General features: G+C 41.3%; 1 protein-coding gene and 1 pseudogene across 1 annotated transcript in view; one reads left to right on the top strand and one right to left on the bottom strand.

The window, feature by feature from the left end:
* Window positions 1–20443, top strand: part of Afg1l (AFG1 like ATPase) — a 241358-nt gene extending 220915 nt beyond the window's left edge. The window contains exons 11-13 of the mRNA XM_004637478.2: window positions 13751–13891; window positions 16926–17039; window positions 19392–20443. Coding sequence (XP_004637535.1) covers window positions 13751–13891; window positions 16926–17039; window positions 19392–19520 — 384 coding nt within the window. The 3' untranslated portion in view covers window positions 19521–20443. The remainder of the gene's footprint in view (window positions 1–13750; window positions 13892–16925; window positions 17040–19391) is intronic.
* LOC105743001 lies at window positions 10835–11167 on the bottom strand (annotated as a pseudogene).
* Window positions 20444–20777: the final 334 nt, after the last annotated feature.

The following is a 20777-nucleotide window of genomic DNA, read 5'->3' on the forward strand; positions in this document are numbered from 1 at the left end:
AATTCTCAGATTTAAAATAAATTCCTAGTTATTCTGCACCCATTTCTCTTTCTTGACATATCCTGAACGTCACTTGCCATACCATTTAACCAGTTAGCATTCACTCACCTTACGTTTTGCATGCCACACGAGGCTGTACCAGAGGGTCTGGAACCTCATTTTGCACTAGGTGGGTCATCTTTTCTCATTTCTTCTGGAAAGATTTCAAAGGCCGACAGATTTACAAAACTGACCTTCCTCCCGCCAAGATGTAGCAAACACTGCCCTCTAGTGAGCGGATGCTCAGTATAGCTGAATTATTAATTTGAGTACTAGCCTTCAAATACAGATTTCACTCATTTTGATAAAACAATGCTGTCAGTATTTTTTTCTGTCAGTATTTTTATCATTATTATATACATCCTTATTAAAGTGTTACCATGTTGAATGCAGAAAGTGAAAACATGACTCAAGTTTGCCACATACCTCTGTTATTTTCTGTAGTCTACAAGTAGGCATCCTACCACTATGTCTCAGGTATTAATAATACCGTTTAAATTTCCACTTACTTTGACTGAGAAAATGGCTTTTTCAGTGAGAAAACAGAAGGTGTAGCAATTTTAAAAAATCTAGCTGTTTTTCTTTATTGTTATTTGAAGGGTTAATTGCCCATGTTCAACAGTAGATGATCATGTTCAACTCAATTCCCCCCAACCAGAAACTCTAAAGAAATACGAATGTAACCAGTGAGTTTGAGTGTGTAGCCCAGTGATAGAGCACATGGTGCTGAGTTCAATCCCCAGCACTGCAGCATGACCCCCACAACAACCATAAAAAAACCCCACTAGCCAATGAGATGTGCACAATTTTACATGGCGTGGTTGGTTTTTTTTTTTTTTTTTTAATGCCATTCAGTTATGAAAACAAGCAGGGGAGTCAAGGCAGGCTAAATAACCTTATAGTGGAGGTAGGTTCCAGGATGTGGTCACCTAACACTTGTGAAAGTCTGTCTTCTCCAGCCTTACAAACCAGAGAAGCAAGCCTCGTTTTTAGCCTCTAGGCCACCTTCTGACTGTGCCTCACACCACAGTTAAGCTGAAAACTTAGTTGCCTAAGTACCAGGACAGGACTTGCTAACTGTAGAAAAGTTAGTTTGAGCATCTTTCTGAGTGGTGAGCTCTGAGTTCCCCCAGCTCGTTTACTGTTATAGTTCTGTTGGTGTGGTTGAACCTAACATCTCTTTTTCTAAAAGAGGCAACTCCCATTTCTCTCTACATTTGGAGCATCTATAATATGATTGGACACTCCATCCAGTGAGGTCCCAGTCAGTTGTTTAACAAAGTTTATAAAGCGCCTGCAAACAGGTGCAAGGGCTGGGGATTCGATTCCTGGGCCTGCCGAGCCGGAACCGCCCCCGGGGCGTGCTGAAACAGCAATTGAGACTGGACATAGTGGCACACACCTGTAATCCCAGCACTTGGGAGGCAGTGAACAGGAGAATCACTATGAGTCTGATCTAGTAGTGAGACCCTGAACACCTTGTAGACCCTTCCCTAAAATACAAAAAAAAAAAAAAAGAAAAAGAAAAAAAGTGTAGGCTACAGGTGCTTTTGCAGTGTTTATGTGTTGTCTTCAAGTTGTGTTGATACTTAAACTCACCAATGCTTATTAACAAAGATGCTAATGATAATGGTCTTCATATTTTTTAAACATTGTGTTTTTAATATAGCTGCACATTTTTCATTTTGGTTCTCTGTGCTATAAGCTGTAAAAGTCAAAAAGCTTTGTGGTGTAGTGGAATTTTCCACTCCTTCCACTTTCAACTAAACTGGAGGTATTCCTAGGAATACCTCCATTGCTTCTCATGTGGTAGGCACTTGGTAGATCTGGTTGGGGGTAGTGCTGCTTATATCATGGGAAAATTTTCAGTTCCAGGATCTCCTCTGGTATCTCTATAATGTGGAGATCTCTTTATTATGGACACAATGCTAGTCAAGTGAGGAGAGGGAAGGGGACATCTTCCCTCTCCCTTGTCACCTTGCTTTTTGTTGTTAAGTCATTATACGTGCTCTTTTGTTAAAATAAAAATATGATACCCCTTCTAAAGAGTATTGTATTAGTCACTGTAGGATAGACTGTTGTGGAAGACCTGGTAGATTTTCGTAGAACTACTTTCCTGCTCTTGAGATTACATAAGCCAAAGAGTAGAACTTTTCCTTAGCACTCCCAAGAACACCTTCTGAAATAGATTTTTGCACAAGTTGATCATATTTCCTAGAAAAGTGAGATATTTCCCAGCTGTGTGCTATGGACTTAATATGAATTAAGGTTATCGGATTCCCAGAAAATTATTTACTCTGCAAATACATTTCAGTTTTTCTAATTAATGTATTAATTTAGAATTTGACATATGTAAATTGTTTTCATGTCAACTCATATGGTATTTTCAGTTTGTTTTGAGAAGGGTACATTCCTCCTAATTCAGTCAAGTGTTTTCCCCCTAAGATTCTTCCCTATAAATATGAGTTATTGTCATTACTGTGTAAACAAAGCAAGATGCCATGTACAATTGTTTATTGAGGACCTGTCAGGATGTCACTACAAGGATTTATAAAGAAAAGTCTATATAGATAAGAGTTGCCTTAGAATAGGATAATCTAGGCAGAACTTGAAACAATAATCATCCTACTTGAACTGAAATAATGGTGGCAGAATAAGCATTAGTGAGGCAGAGGAAAAGGAGTTCAAGCTGACAGCTAATTCTTGGATGCTGACGTGGACTGACTTCTAGTGCAGGGAGAAGGCAGCCCGGTGGTGGCATTTCTGCATTTCACCTTGGGGCGGCATTGAGAAAATCCCCACTCCTAGCACCAGCGCCAAGCCCGAAGCAGACAGCTGTGCCATTTCTCATACAGGAGAAAAGACAGCAAGCAAGCTCTTTATTCCTGAAAGTTTGTTAGAGAAACTGTGCTACATATCATCCAGCTGTATATCCTTGGTAATTAACGAAAACAAATGCTTTTCGCAAACTCATTATAGATTTAAAGTTCTTTAAGTTTTCATCAGGTTTCCACAGAAACAAAGAGTCTGAGACAATAGTTGAGAATGCGCAAACCATCAAATAAGTGGATTTTAATTGTTCCTATCTAGAAAATTATTCAGATAACCAGCCATATCAAAGACTATCAAACTTTTTAATTGCTCAGGTAGAAAAATGGAGAATGTCATCATTATCTATCATAAGAAGAATCTGCATTAGATAATGCTACTTGAATTTTGAGCTAGAATAACATACTCAAGGATGCTCCTAGCTGAAGTGCCATTTAGTGCTCACAAGTAATCATAAGCCTTCATTATTCACAGGGCACAATACACGAATCCGCAATGCTAATTATGGCTTCCAAGTGTTTTATGCAATGGTTTACTTACATAGGAAGCTCCACTAATGCAAAATAAAGGCACAAATATTTGCAATTGTTATAGATATGTATATGCAAATTTAGTTGTATGTTAGTATGGTTAAGAGTGGACAAATGTTTTGCAAATCCCTATTTTTTAGCACAATGCCTCGTATTTGCTAGTCAGGTATCACTACAGAGGTGAGTAGGAGAGGACTGGCCTTTCTGGAGCTCCTAGTTTTATACAGTGACATAAAAAAGAGCAGTAGTGGCAGATTTCAATAGGTTCATAGTTCCTCAAGTTATTTAGTGCAATCATACACTGCTTATGAGAGGGATAGGTTCTGGGAAATATTTGATTAGGTGATTTTGTTATTGTTCACTCATTATGCACTAGACTTATGCCAGCCTACATGTGGTAGACTACAGATCCAGGCTGTACGTAGAGCCTCTTGCTCCTAAGATAGCAACCTGCGTAACATGTAACCATACTTGTTGCAACAAAAGAGTACTTATGTGCCTAAACATCAAAAAAAGTAGAGTAAAATTACTAGATAGGATTTTCGGCTCCATTATAATCTTATGAGGCTATTATTGTCAATGTGATATTCACTTTGGATAATTATTAAAGAAGATGCAGGGGGGCTAAGGAGCTGAAAAATAAAAACATTAAAAATCCTTGGAATTAGTAAAGCACTTCAATACAATGTCTCCACAGTATTCTGCTTTTACTTTTATTGTAACATCATTTCCTCTTTGCTTTGTGAAATACAGAAAAGTTTGTAAATGAAGATCCCTTTCCTATATATATATTTCTTTTGAGCAAAGCAGATATCTTAATTATAATTTGTATTGTGCTTTTTCTCCCATTTAGCTTTTTATTGTAAGTATGTTTCCTTATCAGACATTTTTTTTGTGAACATCATTTGTTGGCAACACACTATTCTATCAATGAGTATGTTTCTATTTTAGTGACATGACTTAATTTATTCGTTCTTTTGTTGTTAGATATTTAGGTGACTTGGTTGTATAGTTATGGGTAGCCTTACAAACATGCTGCCTTTGGTGGGATTTCTGGTCACTCCTCCCAGTTTCTAAAAGTACAATGACTCGGTCATGTTTTTATTTTGTATTTATTTTTTCATATAACTTTATAAAGGGCTTTTAATATAGCCAAAAAAATTATTTTCTTGAAAAAGTGAACAAATTTACTCTTTGCATAATAGTGACTACAACCATTACATGCTTGCTGGCATTGAGTGACGTAATTTATTTTCTTTGGATAATTGCTACAGAAAAAAATGATAATATTCTTATTTTGTCTTTCTTTGGTTATTACCGACTTGACTATATTTTGCCTGTACTTAGTAGCCCCTTATATTTTTGCCCTGTGAATCATCTGTTCAAATCCACTATCCATTTTTTCAATGGACTCTTACAACTTTAATCATTTCTGCTCTCACCCAATTCCTTTTTCATGTCAATTTATTCTGTTTCTGTTGCTTTCTATTTTTATTAAATTAGGCCCAGGTCTTTCTACACTCTATAAGAATGCTACATAATTTTCCAACTTTTTCCCTTCTATTTCTTGTATATAGTAAATCATAAGGTTTTTTTCCTGGAAATAAATTTTATACCATACCATCAAAAATACAAAAATTAATTATAAAAACAAATGAACATAAAGTAAATCCCAACATATATTTATACATGCTTATCAGTCATGTAAAACTAATACCTAACTAAAAGCTAGATCATACTTTTCCTCTAAGTGCTAGACTGGCTGATAACTGAAAGTAAAGGCTTTTCACAAGCTAAATCTCTCTAGCAAGTGTAGTGTACTGTTTAGTTTTTGTATCACACCAAAATTCAGTGCCTGGAAACAGTTCAGCATTTGCTGTTGCTCACTAGCCTGTCAGCCAGGCGGAAAGCTCTTAGGGTCTCCGTCGGGCTCACTGAGGCCTCTGCAGGCAGCTTCGCTGTTAGGGCTCCGACGGATGCAGCACGCTAGCTTCGGATGCTCCCTGGCCTGGCACAGGCAGCCCTCCGTGTTTTCTCCTCCATCGGGCTAGCCTAGACATGGCAAAACAGCGAGCAGAAGCAGGCAAGCCTTTGAGGCTAAGCTCAGAGCTGGAGACTGTCACTTGTGCTTCATTCTACTGGCCCCGCTAAGTTACATGGCCGGCCCAGGCTAGAGTGTGCAGGGAGACTACATGCCTTTTTAAATTTTTTGAAGTATATTTGCAGAGTAATGTTTATGTTCTTCCTATGCAATGTATATGTACTTAACCCGTCTTAATTCTTTTTTGTACCCTTTCCCTCCCATTTTCTTCTTCTATCTCTGATTTTTCCTTCCCATTTACAAATGATCTATCTCTCTTACTGTATATTATCTCATTTTTAGAAATTATTTATGCTTTGAATTTCTCATATGAAAAGTTATATAATATTTAAACTTGTATGTCTGATTTATTTCACTTAACATTATAGTTTTAAGGTGCAACCATTTTCCTTAAAATTATTCAGATTTATCCTTCTTGATTATACATCTTAATGGAGTCATGCATCAAATACATGTGGACAGGGCTGGGGAGATAGCTAAGCAGAATAAGTGCTTGCCTGGCAAGCACAAGATCCTGAGTTCAATCCCCAGTACCAGAAAAAAAAAAAAAAAATACATGTGGACAGTGGGCAAGAGTAATTGGAGCTATGATTATAATCAGGCTACCTGACAGGCTTTCTTCATTCTCCAAAACCATTACAGATGCTTTTTAAAAATCTTTTATTATTATTATTATTTTTTATGTATTTGGTACAGGGTCCCTCTGCACAGCTTGGACTCGTAGTGACCCTCTTATCCCAGCCTCCCCAGCACTGGGATTACAGGGGTGTGCCACCATGCCCAGGTTTAGTGGCCTGCATGGTGCACCCAGGGTGGGGCTGGCATGGCGTGTGGTGCTGGGGATCTAACCCAGTAGTTGTGCTTGCCAGGCAGGCACTTAGACCACTGAGCTATCTCCCCTGCCCTACAGATGTTTAAAAATTATTGTATTTTTTCAGAAAATTCTTTTGTTAATACATCTGAATGACTCCAAATAGCTTTAAATACCCAGTGCTGGGAAGAAGGGGGTGAGTGGCGACAGTAGTTTCAATGTATTAGTTTCACTGATAGAAAGTCACACATTGAAAATGTTATCATTTGTGAAACACCAGGCTGTGTAAGGTAACTTAGCAGCCTTGATGTATGATGTGGTGAAAACATTGTATTTCTTTATATTGAGGAACTTGTTTTCACAAACATAATTTTTTACAGTTTAGGTTTGATGCTTAAAATGGTTAAATGCAGATCTTGATTAAGACTCTTTAAAATTATAATCTTGGCTAGGGAGATAGCTCAGCAGTCTAAGTACCTGCCCCGCAAGCTCAAGGGCCTGGGTTTGATCCCTACTACCACATGCCGTGCCAGCCCTGCACCAGGCCGGCCAGTGAAATAGGATGTGGGGGTGCACACCTATGATCCCAGCTCTGGGGAGGCTGAGATAGGAGGATCACTATGAGTCTGAGCCGTGTAGTGAGGCCCTGTACCAAACAAACAAACAAACAAATAAATAAAATTTAAAAAAATTATAATCTGAAGACAATTTGAAGAAAAAAGTTTTTGGTCAGAAAAAATTCTGACATTTCTCATTCACATGAGAGAACGCTAGGAAATCTTATATGGTCAGTGATAGTAGACTGTCTCTGTAGGTAATTAGATGAAATCAGTATTAGGACAGGCTAACTGTGGAAATAATCCCCAGGATTTAGAGGCTTAACAAAAAAACACATGTTTCTTATGTTGCCATGCAATACAGCTTGGCAGGCAGCATCTGCTCCATACAGTCCTTCAAGGAGCCAGGCTTCAACAGTTTTTAAGTCCTCTGATCTCCATTATGTCCACAGAGTCTTCTCTGTTCAGCTAGCAAATGAATAGAAGTGAGGGTTCTGTGTGGGATGCTTTATGAGCCACGCTTAGAAGGGATCGTGTCGCTTTCGCTCCCATTCTACTGGTCTGAATTTGATCACATGCCTGCACTTAAATCCAGAGTCAGGGAAGATACTCTGTCTGCTCAATAAGAGGAAAACATGGATATTGGTGATCACAACCAGTCTTCTTTTTAAAATGAGGTGATGCTTGCTTTTGGAAGTCTTGGGGTTAATAGAACAGAAGTCAGAGCGCAGGGCTACCAAGGCTGAGGCCCTAGTTAACATCCCCTTTGGATGGATCCTTGCACCCTGGGAGTAAGTGTGTACCATAAGCAGTCCAGTCTTCTCAGGGACTTCAGCCAGACTTTGCATAAGCAGAATAGTCAGAAAATTTCAACAATTGAGCCTAGATTTTCCCCTAAGAGTATCTTTTTTCTTTAAAGATAAACTCTAGGAGATATAAAAATAACCAAACAGATGAGGAGACAGGACACTGACTGAGCCCCATATAATTAGAGGAAATCCTTAAATTTATGTGGAACCAGAAGAACTGAGAACAGCAAAGGCAGTCTTGGGTAGCAAGGACAAAGTAGGAGGTGTCATAGTCCTGAATTCCAAGTTATGTCACAAAGCTACAGTGATAAAAACAGCAAAACAGGCGTGTGGGTCAATGGAACAGCATAAAGGATGCACAAACAACCCCAGGCATAATTCAGCTATCTGATCTTTGACAGTGGGGCCAAACACATACACTAGAGAAAAGACAGCCTCTCAAGTGGTGCTGGGAATGCTGGCTGTCTCCGCACAGAGCGTTGACTCTAGACCCGTGTCTCTTAGCATGTACCAGCCTAAAATAAAAATGGATCAAAGATCTAAATAGTAAAACAAACAAGATAAAATATATCAGAAGCTTGATACACAGCATAGGCAAGGACTTCCTGAACAGCATACATGTGGCACAAAAAATAACACCAAGAATCAACAAATGGGATCATATCAAATTAAAAACCTGTGGACAGCAAAGGAAACAACCCAGAGGAAAGAGACAACCTACAGAATGGAGAAATAATTACCAACTATTTCTTGGACAAAGGACTAATATCTAGAATTTATAAAGAACTCAAAAGGTGAGGCCCACACAAAATAAAAGCTCCAGTTAAAAATAGGCAAATGAAATGAATAGATACTTCACTTCTCAGAACAAATACAAATGGCTGGTAAATACATGAAAAAAAATGTCCAACATCTCTGGGCTTTTGTGAAATGCCAAATAAAATAACTCTGAAAGAAGTTATCTCACTCTAGAAAGAATAACGATCATCAAAAAATTGAATAATAACAAATACTAGCAATGCTGTGGGAAAAAAGAAAGCCTTTGACATTGTTGATGGGAATGGAAAGTAGTATAAGAATGACAGCACTTCCTCAAAACTAAAAATGGAAATTCCATTCGACCCAGCTATTCCCTTTCTAGGTATCTTACCAAAAGAGTTAGAGACATCAGATCACACTGATACAGGCATACCCATGTCTATAGCAGCACAACTTATAATAGCTAAATCTTAGAAGTGGCTTCTATGCCTATCAACAGATGAATAAAGAAAATGTGGTATTTATACAGTGGAATATGCTCTGCCATAAAAGATGAACTTGAGTCATTTGTAGGAAAATGGATTCACCTTGAAGCCATAATGTTAAGTGCAATAAATCAGCTACATAAGCTTAAATATTGCAAAACTGAAAATATAAATAAAAAGCAAAGTAAAAGATAGAGAATAGGAAATAGGGAGCTTGATCTGTAGCAAATGAGAGGAGGCTGAGAGAGAGACACGAATGCCCATAATCATAAAAGTGACCTCCACTTAAAAAAAGTGCTTCAGTCTTTAAAAGTAACACAGATTTACTCAGAGGGGTATCAAAACATAGCAAAGAAAAAAAAATTCATATTTTATTCTACCCCCCAGAGAGAACGATGATTCACATTTTGGATCTGTATCTTTCTAGATTTTTTTCCTTATGTATATACTAGGATATACATGAAGGCTTGCCTTGGGAATAGGGAATTCAAGCCCAGAATGCTTGTGACTTTTTTTTATCTGTGTCTATCTCTCTTTCTCTCTCTCTCCCTATCTCCCTTCTTTCCTTCAACAAATAAGTATTAAAAAGTGCAAGTACAAGCCTGCTCCCCATTTGTTTCATTCATACATTTATTCATTAATTTGTTCAATAAATAGTACACATTTCCTGTGTGCCATGTACTGAGCTAGGAGCCGCCATTACGTGGACCTGAGTGGTGATGATATTACTAAAGACAGCAAGACCATGCCTGAGCCAAAAGCAGTTTTTGTCCCCTACCAATGACTTCATGGAGAAGCTGTGATGTACAGGACAGATCAGAGGCAGTAGGAGGGACCAGCTTTTCCCTTTAGGGTAGAGGGACAGCGGCAGACTGGAGCAAGTTTAGCTGTTCACTCTCTGGCCTCTTGATCTGGGGCAAAGTTTATTAATAGTTAATAAAATAATAGCTCCTTTTGTGTGTGTGTTCTATTCCAAGTAGCATACCTTGCATGTATCATTTTATTAACTTCTAGCATGAATTTTGTACCTCACACCTACTGAACTCTTAACTATGTGACAGCCACTTACAAGCAGTAAAGATAGGGAGTCCTTCAGATAAACCTGTGAGTCCCATTGTGTTCTCCTTTACAGGTCAGGAGACTAAAACTCAGAGACTGACACAGGGTCACATGACTGAAAATGACAGAGGTGGCCATTTCAAAGTCTACTGTATTTTTGCCCATGATTCTATAATATAATTAATGAAAAATAGCATTTCTGATGAAAAAGAATCTTCATCTCATCAAATTCAATTCTGAAAATTTTTGAGTTTTACTTTTGGGATACATTAGCATCAGAGTCAGTGTAAGACAATTTTACCAAAAAATCTAATTTTAAACTAATCCCCTTAGAGCTACCTTCATTTTTGTTATATTTTCAAATATGTTATCTCTCTGTGGTCTTCCTTGACAATCAATAATCCTTCCTTATTAAAAAGATTGCTTTTTAATATGGTAAAGTAATATAAAATATAAACGTTAACCATTTTAACTGGTTCAGTGGCATTTTAAGTGCATTCACGTGGCTGTGTGAATGGTACTCCCCATCTCCAGGACTGTTTCATCGTACCAAACCCCATACATTAAATAATAACTCCACATCTTCCCAATGACTATTGCTTTTTTGTTTGTTTTTGGAACTAAAAAAAGACTTTATTGGGGCAAGAGGATGCAAATACAAAAAAAAAAAAAGCTTATGTAGCATTTAATGAGCCTTCCACTCTCTGTCCAGTGAGAGCTGGATGTTATTTGTACATTTTCTAAGGGTCCTGATCTGCTCATGACATCTTTATACAAGGGGTAGCCGAGGGGCAGATTCCTTAAGTTTCCTTTGGGAGCACTCTCATCAGGGCAGGAGTAAATGTCCACGTCCGCCTACTTGTTTCCCTTCTGCTTCATGTGTACTACAAAGAAATCATTGCATGCAGTGGTGAGGCCTGCAATTAGTGAAAAGAAGCTCTGGAAGCCCACTGCGCCATCTCAGCACTGGTCCACGTCCTTCATGATTCTGTCCACGGTCAGAGGATCTTGTTGATTTTCCAAAAATCTAGGGAACTCTTTTTCCCTAAGTACTCTCAGGTCCTCCTTTGTTAAGTAGCATTTGTCCCCAGCACATTTGTGGACCATAAACGTCATGGTTTCCATGGCGGGTTCCATTTGGGAGGATGTCTTGGCGAGGTCTGTTGAAACCTGAGGAGCAGCAGACATGGGGTGAGCTGACTCTAGCTTTAAAGGAGACAGATAACTGCCAAGCCTTGGTTTCTTTATGTGAACAAGCATGTAACTGATTTAGTGATCCGGAGAGGAAGACTGTTTGCTGATAGAACGGCACACGCAGAAGCTACTGACAAAGGTGGATAATTTGTGAAAGAGCTGAGTAGGCAAAATTCTGATTTTCACTTGCCCTAGACACTTCAGTGCACTCCTGATAATGATGTTCCTTGGGCTTAGTTATATAGAAATCACGTTCATGCATAAAGAGCAAGCTTAATTACACAGAACTAAATACCTACTATGAGGTTTTACATTGTTCACATATATTTTCTGTCTTACCAAAGACAAGACACTCTGAAAAAATAGCACAGGTTCAGAACACGAGTGTCTTGTATGTATTATCCTTTTATAAAAAACAAAACAAAACAAAAAAACAAAGAAGATACCATTTTGCCTTTCTCTCTGCCTTTGGGAATTGTTCCCATTACAAGGGGATTCCGTGGACTCCTCTGGTCCCTGCTGTGACATGTAGGTCAGATTTATTGAGGGTTTCAGATCCATTGCGTGGTGGAGCAGAATTAACTGATTCCCTCTGACAACATTTCTCTGTACTCTCGACTCATTTTGTACTGAGTCCAATCACTTGAGCTCAAAATAAGAAAAGTAGCCAAAGAGACTTGGATGCCACATCGCCATTTCTGTGCTAAATTCTATGCTTGCATTATTTTATTTAATGCATACACTTCTATGAGATGGAAATCAACTTCTCATCTTTTAGGTGGGCAAGATAAGGAACAGAGAGATTATGTATTTGCCCAAAGTACCCAGATAACCAGTGACAGATGGGGGATTAAGAACCAGGCTTCTCTATGCACACATGAGCTCCTGGTCCTTCAGGATTGGCCAAAAGGTATCCTGGGAAGAATGTCAGGGTTAAAACAAAAATGTCCCCCCAAACCCACAGTACCCTCAAACATTCACCCTTCCTCCATGGCTGGGCTGCGTGGCTTGTCTCAGTCGAGGTCAGACACCGGGGCTAGAGGCTCTCCAGCCAGGGAAGGAAAATGAAAAGGCCAAAATCTTCCAGCTGCCCTTTATTGTCTTGCTGGGGAGAGGAGAAAGGAGGAAGAGACACCTTAAGCACATTTCCATGGGAGCCTGGTCCTCCTCTGTGCCCTTCCAGTCTGCTTTGAGGCCCTTTCACAAGTAAAGTCTACATTTGTCTTAGAATCACTCTGTCCTGAGGGAACCCCTTCTCCAGGACTGAACCCTCAGGGTGTGCTCATACCTTTCCCCACCTCATGGGACTCCCTTGGTCCTGAGTATGTCCTGTTCCAGCAGGTTGTGAAGATAATGGTAGGCCCATGTGACTGGATGCTGAGGTGAGAGTGACTGTTCTCCTCTTCGCAGCTTTCAGATTCTCTCCCTCATCATCATTTCTGAAAGAAGTTTTTAGGCAAAGACTTCCAAGTGAGAAAGACATTTCTAGACAGGGAGGAGTATTGGCAGATTCTGCCAGAAATTGAAGCAGTTCAGCCACTTGTATCTGAGAACTTGGTCATGGTGACCTAGGAGCTTCCAGAAGGGCCTCAGAGTGGCTTCTGAGCCTTGGTCTCTAGTCATCCCCTGGCTCTATGAAGGCTGGAAACACTGTCCTGGCTTTTGCTCATGGTTTGCTTCTGACTGACTGCAACCATCCATATACAACTTAAAATGAGCAGAGGTAACACTCCTGGGGATGTTCCATACCACAAGGAATGTATTTGCAGATAGTATTTATGATATTCATGAGTTCAGCTTATCTTTCAGGAACAAGCATTGTCCACTCTGAATAATTTTGTGGGCTTTGAGTCCTCTACCCTCCTATCAAGAGGCAGCATTCTGCTCTGCATTATTTTCAAGGTCTCACAGAGAATAGCAGTGTTTACTGCATCATACTTGAGTAATTGTACTCAGACTGAAAACAGTTACTGATGAGCTTTACAATGAAGTATGATCTTCAAAATTGTGACATAATATTCCACAGGGCATTATAAATGAACTCCCTTCAACAATAGCGGCAGGTAGTAGTTAAGTCATAGGAAGGATTTATTAGGACATGTTTAACTTTAAAGTATGTCATGCAAATAAAGACCAAAGACTCAGACTGGACATGGTGGCACGTGCCTGTAATCCTAGCACTTGGGAGGCTGAAAACAAGAGGATCACTACCAGTCTGATATGTATAGTGAGACCCTGTAGACCCTGTACTAAATACATTAAATAAAAAAAGGCAAAACACTCAATTTAGGGTGAGGCTCCCTAGGATACCAGCTGAGGCCATCCATGGTCAGTGATCCTCTTTCACTCCTACCACACACTTGTCTTCTTTCTTGACCACTACTTCTAGAAATAGAACCAATCACGGTGATAGCCACACACAGCAATGTTCTGTGTTGAAAACACTCCCCTCCTTGGTCATGTTGATCAGAAGCCACCATCTAGATCACACTGTGAAAAGGTTTGCGAAAACATCAACCCAAAGGTGATTGGCACTTGTTTATTTTCATTTTCTTTTCAATTTTATTTTAACTATAGCCACTTGGAGCCAGTGACTACTTGGAACTGTCAAGGAATTTTGATACGATATTTTTACGGAACATTCCACAGTTTACGTTGGCAAAGAGGACCCAAGCTCGAAGATTCATAACTCTCATTGATAATTTTTATGATTTCAAGGTAAGGAGGTAATGCATTTTTTTCAAAATTGTATAGATGGTCCGGCCTGCGGTCCTGTCTCTACTACCTATTTCACCTCTCTGTGCCTTAGATTCTTCACCTGCAAACTGGGGAATGCTAGCATTTACTTCAGAGGGATTTTGTACACTGCCAAGGCTATTCCATGTCAAGTGTTTAAAACCACATTTACCCCAACGTTTAGCAGGAGCAGCATTCAGGAGTGTAGTCAGACTCCCGCCACAGCAAGCCCGTCTGCTGTGCTGACTCTGACATGCGAGGGAGGAGCACGTGCGCCTTGTGTGGCCCGGCCCAGACTCCACACTCAATAGATGCGTGTTGCCTGAAGAAATGGCTGAGCTGACAGATAAGTGAGCAAACGAATAACCAGAGGACGTTGTGCAGCATAAAGCTAGTGTCATACTGCCTTATGGTTTGCATTTGTCTTGCTGTATGTTTTAGCACTGGTTGCCACGTCACTGTTCAAGAAGGCCAGTGTAACCCAGTGACTAAGGCTGGGCCTGTGGGCTGTCTGTCCCAGAGGCTGGGTTCGACTGGATTAATGAGCTTCAGCTGCCTCCTGTAGGAGGAGACAGTAATGGTACTTACTGCATATGATTGTCGCGAGGATGACAGAAGAATGCAAATCCTTGTGAAGTGAGCTGGACATGAAGTGAGCTCTCGGTGAAGGGGAGCCAGTATTAACAGTATATAAATATATGCTGACAGCAAAGATGTTGTGCAATTCTGAATAAGAGCTAAACATTGTTTTACATTAGATATATTGTTTTCCTTCCCATTTCTTATACAGAATTAGAGCAGAAAGTCGAAAATTGAAGGGCCTTTAGTGAGGAAGAGGTACATAACAGACTGCTGGCAAGGGGTGGTTGAAATTTTAATGTTTCAGTTACTCATTCATTCAACAACCTTTCATTGTGCCAAGCTCAGTTCCAAGTGAGAGAAACTCAGTGGAAGGGAAATTGGACACAGTGCCTGTCTTCATGGAGCTTGTAGCCAGTGCCAGACACACACGAATCCCCTGTCCTATAGGCAAGTCAGGTCACTACTGCTAGGTGACTCCTTGGACAGAGAGGAATGTGGTGCTGGAGAATCTGGGGAGGGAGCAGGAATGTAGGGTTGGGCACCGTGATGTCCTCTGAGGACCACTTGTGTCAGAACTATGGGGACAACTCAAATCTGGATTCCAGAGGCCACCTTACCCTCACTGAAGTACAGCAAGGCCAGGCATATGGCCCGGAGCCTGCATGCTCAAGGTGTTCTTTATAAATGCTTGGAAGGGTGAGGGGAGACCTTGGCACAGGTGAAAGGGGTAGGCAGAGTGGGGAGGCTACAGCAAAGTCCAGAAAGGATGGACCGAGCTGGATGACAGCAAGTGTAGCCTCTGGAGCCACCAGTGGCCCAGGAGCAGCCACAGAATCTGCTTCTTGTCTCCAGGGGCTGCACACACGTGATTGGGTAGTCAGGAGGCACAGAGGCCAAGATCCTTCCCTTGGAGGCTGCTTGCTGCTGAGACTGCTCCCACTAATCACCCCAGGATGAAGAGTGTAACCAGGAGGTGGCACTGTATTTAGAAGACAAAGGCCTTAAGAAACAAAGGGAGCCAGTGGTTGGTCCTTAGAGTGGACAACTGACAGGCTCATTTGTACACCTTGAGAAACCCTGGATAGCCCCTAGAACCTATGGCCCCGTGCTCAGTCCCACCCTCTAATCCTCCCTCACTCTCACTTTTCTACCTCTTATCTAAAGCAGGAAGGTTCATCTGCAGTATGACAGAACTCCGAAGCTGCTCTCCTAATGCTTGCTGTAACTAAACCACACACTTGGAGATCATGCTGTTTTCGGAATGTAGTCCAAATACCTTATTTCAAAAATTGAAAGCATTTGCCAGACATTACTATAGAATGTAGTCACAGAAATTTGTGAGGTGATGGCATTTCCCTCTAAGTTATGTAAGCAAGTGTCATTTCTGATTGCAAGAATTTAGAAGAGGAGGCAGAAGACCTTTTGGGTATGGAAAAAGTTAGTTCCAAATGCCAAAGTGTTATTGTGAAGTATTGATGTGTTTATTAAAGAATGATTTTAAAAGGATAACTGTGGATCCTGAAGACAAATCCAGGATGTTTTAAGCATCAAGAAGAGTATGTTTTATATTTAAACTTGCAGACATATAATGTACACAAGACATAAAAGCAGTTTCCAATGTATGCCACTATAATCAATGTATATAATGCCACTCACTCAAATGATTATGCGAAAGTTGGTCTTCTTGAAGCTGTCCTGACAGGCTGCTGGTTCCAGGCTCAGGCAGAGAACTTGTGTACCGGCCTTAGCCGGCAGCTGTGCAGCACTGTCGGAACCACCCCTTTACAGTGCACCTGGGGAGCAGCTTTGATGTACACAGAGACCCGCTCCAGCCAGCCAGGCGCAGGTGTCACCAGCGGAGCATAGTTGCCGTAGCCTGTGGGTGCTACTACTAAAGTGACACGGGCTAAGTGATTTGCAAGTAGTAGCAATGTGTCTCATCCATGTCTGGATGCCAGAGAGCCCAGGAGCAAGGCCTGAGCAGGTCCCCTCAGAGCCCTCATGATTCTGTCACCTTGTCATGGCTCAGTCCAGTGCTCCTTCCTAAAACTGCTGCAGTAGGCCCAAGTTCCAGCACGGACTTTGCAGGGGACACAGATGTGCAACCCACAGCAGTGATGGAAGGAGCACTGGACTTCGAATGGGCAAACTGGGGCTGATGTCGTGAGCCGAGACCTCTGTGAACCACAAGTTTCTCAGCAAAACTTTTGCTCCCTACTTCATGGTGTGGTATTAAGCTGTGTGGAAATATTTGAAAAGGACTAGACAGTCATAAAATATATCCACTGTCAACAGTTAGAAAAAATAATTGTGAAAGCAAGGATTCAAACTCCCTGATGTGACAGATTCCTTTTTGTGTATGAGGGATTTTTCTTATTCTCAACTTGTGAAATGTGAAGAGTAGCACCACACTCACGCGTTTTCCCTGTTTCAGGTGCGTATAATTTGCTCTGCCTCGACTCCTCTATCAAGCTTATTTTTGCATCAACATCATGACAGTGAATTGGAGCAAAGCAGAATACTGATGGATGATTTGGGGCTGAGCCAGGTAGGCAATATTAACATAATCTCTTTTTATTATAAAACAGCTTAATTGTTTTTGGTTTGATACATGGCTACATTTTGAAGAACGAACACAGTACACAGTTAACTGTTGATTTGCTGCTGTCTTCTAAAGCTATGAAACAAACCTACTATTCACAATATCACTAAATTTAGACAGCTGCAACCTTAGAGTAGAAGATAGTAGTGATCTTAGGGCAAAACTCTGAAGAGGAGGATAAAGGCCCACAGTCACACTGCTGGATAATAGTGGGCAGCGGATGGGCACCAGGGCGGTGTGGCTCCAGGCTCTCTCTGCAGCCTTTTCTGATACCTTCTTCACGATGCCTGGACTGCAATGCATGACACAGTACCCAAGCATGTGAGCCGAGCAGCCCAGGACCGGGGCATCTCAGGCTTAAGCTGGAATGTGTTCTTTGATTTCATCCTTCATGGAGCACTGCTCATGCCAGGCTCTGGAGACACCCTAGAGAACAAACTAATGTTGGCCCAGCTCTCCCAGAGCTTGGAGCTCGATTCACCTCAGGCCATACTAGTCAAACTGCAAAGCCATCAACACATACCCCCTCAGATGAGAGCTGAAAGCTCACTTGAGGAAGACCTGCTTCATACTAGTCTGAGTAGAAGTTACACAAGCTCAGGAGTGGGGGAGAATGAGGCCAGTCATTCTTTATGAATGAACAGTGTGTTCAGGGTCTCACTACTAGATCAGACTTGTAGTGATCTGCCTGTTTACAGCCTCCCAAGTGCTGGGATTACAGGCACATGCCACCACACCCAGTCTCAACTGCTGGCTCTGCACGCCCTTGGGGCGGGGCCAGCACGGCCGAGGGATCAAACCCTTGATCCCTGAGCCTGCTTGCAGGTGCTTTAATCCTCTGAGCTATGTGACCGGCCCTAAACTATGGTCACTTAAACCTACATATCTTAGTCTGTTCAGGCTGCTCTAACAGCACCATAAAGTGGGGGGGCTATGACCAGGAGAAACTGACTCCTCAGCAGTTCAAGACCAAGGTGCCGGCTCTGGTTCCTGGTGAATACCCACTTTTGGTTTCATGCTGTCATCTTTTTTTAAAATATAGGCCACACACAGCAGAAGGGTCTCAGGGGGATAATCCTACTCTTGAGGGATCCACTCTCAAACCTAATAAATTTGGAAGACTTTGCCCCTAATTCCATCACCTGGGGGGTCAGGGTCTCAGCACACAAATTTTGGTACTGTCAGACCTTCACAGTATAGAAATAGCTGCTTATAAATTCTAGGACAGGGGCCATTTCAAATATAAGTTCTCCAAGAGCAATACTTACATCCAAATATTGTCTTTGACAATTCAAAAGAATACACTGGAGGTCCTACATTCAATCATTTGTTTTCTTAACTCAGGCCAGGGGAGATGAGCCGATGGCACACAGGCCACAGCTGGCTGTTTCTTATCATCAGAAGCTCTAAAAGGTTTACCATCACTAGCATAGATCCTTAAAAATATTCCCCTGGGATCAGGGTTTAGACACAGGCCAAAATAAGCTCAGCTCTTAGGGCCAGTCATCCAAGAAGAAATCAGGGAAATGTATGTAACCTGCAGGTCATGAAGATCATAGAGCATCAGTGGGGAAGGTGGACTTAGAGTCTAGATTTTTTTTTTTTCTCTAAAAAAGCATAATAACAAACCCTACAGAAAGAAAGGAAAGTCCAAGTCTGCATAGTGGCCTTGAGCCCATGTTGGTATCACCAGTCCTAGCCTATTTACCAGCCTCCCGTGGACCCACTGGGGCCTTTCAGTTCCCCAGTTTGGAAAAGGCTCTTCAGAAGTTTACCCTCAGGGACTCTCAGGCAGGGGGGCCCCAGCTGTGAAACTTAGAAGCCAGGGCTGCCCCTTTGGATCCCAGCAGAGCCACCGTTTTTGTCATTGCTTATTTCTGGTGTGTGTGCATTGGAGGAGAAAGAATTCCTTTTCTATCTGGAATATTCCTTTAGGTTTTGCGGAAAACTTTAACTCTGAACAAAATCTTTCATAGTTTGTTGTTATGGCATTGTGTCCGCTTCAATTATTTTTCATACGTTTTTCTTTTAGGTTTCATCCTTGGTAATTTGATGTTTATTGTTTATAGGTTTAAATCAGTGGATTGATCTAGTGTAATTTAAGAGACTGTATATAGAAAATGTGCAGAAAAATTTATAATCCTAAATGGATAAACCTAAAGTCTTTCTAAAGCATGAGTTTAGATGTCTCCACTTCACTCGGAGTGGCTGAAATTGGCACTGGATTTGTGTGTGTGTGTGTGCGTGTGTTTGTGTGTGTCTGTGTTTGTGTATTTGCGGACTTGATTTTGTGACCAGGACGCCGCAGAAGGACTCTCCATGTTTACTGGAGAAGAGGAAGTCTTTGCGTTTCAGCGCACCGTCTCCCGACTCACAGAGATGCAGACTGAACAGTACTGGAATGAAGGGGACAGGAGCAAGAAGTAACTGTCACTTTCCCATATGCGAAACTAGACACCTGGTGACTACAGGAAGAACTCTGTATGTGAAACTTGAAGGAATCATTTTCTCATCTCCCATGATGCACTTTGTCCTCGGGACCTCTCTAATCTGAAATTGCTGTCAAAGATGCAGTGGACTAGGATGTTAAGAACTACCATTGTGGTAGGTCTGTTTTTGCCTATTTATTTGAACTTATTTCTGCACCACAAAATTGAATGCCTGTAATGATTTATTGATTGAAAGTGATTGTAAAACCAGACAGTTAAGCTTTACATCAACACCCCCCCCAGTGATCCTTGAATGCACAAGCACACTGTAAATCCCACACGTCTGGATGTCACTGTGCTCAGACTACATGGCTGTTGCTCCTTAGACTCACAGCCTTTTTTTTTTTTTTTTTTTTAATTCAGAACAAAAAAGCTTTCTAGTCTTATTATAAGCCAAAGGGAACAGTATTGTAGACTGTTGGCTTACATGTATGATTTTTGTTGCTTTAGGGCCGTGAATTACATATGATGGTTTCCTTGGGCTGGTGAAAGTTTGTTTTTAGCCCTGAGATCAAGGTTGGCAGGAAAGGTCCATGTCACACAGTCACAGGCTGAGTGGACATCCGACACCATCAGGTTGGGAGCAGGTATCCAGTTCCAACTGATGGGCAGATCTGTGGACAGATCCCTGACTCGGGACAGCCAGGGGTGTGCAGGAGGAAGCAGTCGCGGGCCTGCCGGGAGGAGAGCCGCTGCCTGCCACCCTGCGCCTCTGAAATCATTGCAACTCACCAACAACTCGTTCTTGCCCTCCTTATTGCAAGATGCCGCCCCATACTCCACTGCTGATTCTACAGCGATGGGCCTACAGAAAATAGAAGCACTCAGCACATCTTTAAATAAAATTCAATTTGTCCTTCATTGATGTCTTTCCTTTATTCTTTAAGTAAAACCTGACTTTGCTGTTATGACTAGAAAGGATATTGGCTGGGACTAAGAGAACCTTAAATCTCTCCTCAGAAAAGAGTAAGAAAAATATGAAACCCACAAGTCTTGTGAAAATCCAGGATGGTTACCTGCGTGGTAAGCGTAGGTGAGTCTGTTCAGCCAATGACTGCAGTCGCCAGCATGACTGTGCTCTTCAGGCCTATATACTATCTGATAAGCCATTCACGTTTACCAATTGAAGTCAAGCAGATAGGTGGTCTCAAGCATAGAGGAAAGTTTTTTTTTTTATTTTTATTATTTTATTTTT

The sequence above is a fragment of the Octodon degus genome, unplaced genomic scaffold (genome assembly GCF_000260255.1).
Source record: "Octodon degus isolate 3935 unplaced genomic scaffold, OctDeg1.0 scaffold00090, whole genome shotgun sequence".
Classification (NCBI taxonomy): Eukaryota; Metazoa; Chordata; class Mammalia; order Rodentia; family Octodontidae; genus Octodon; species Octodon degus.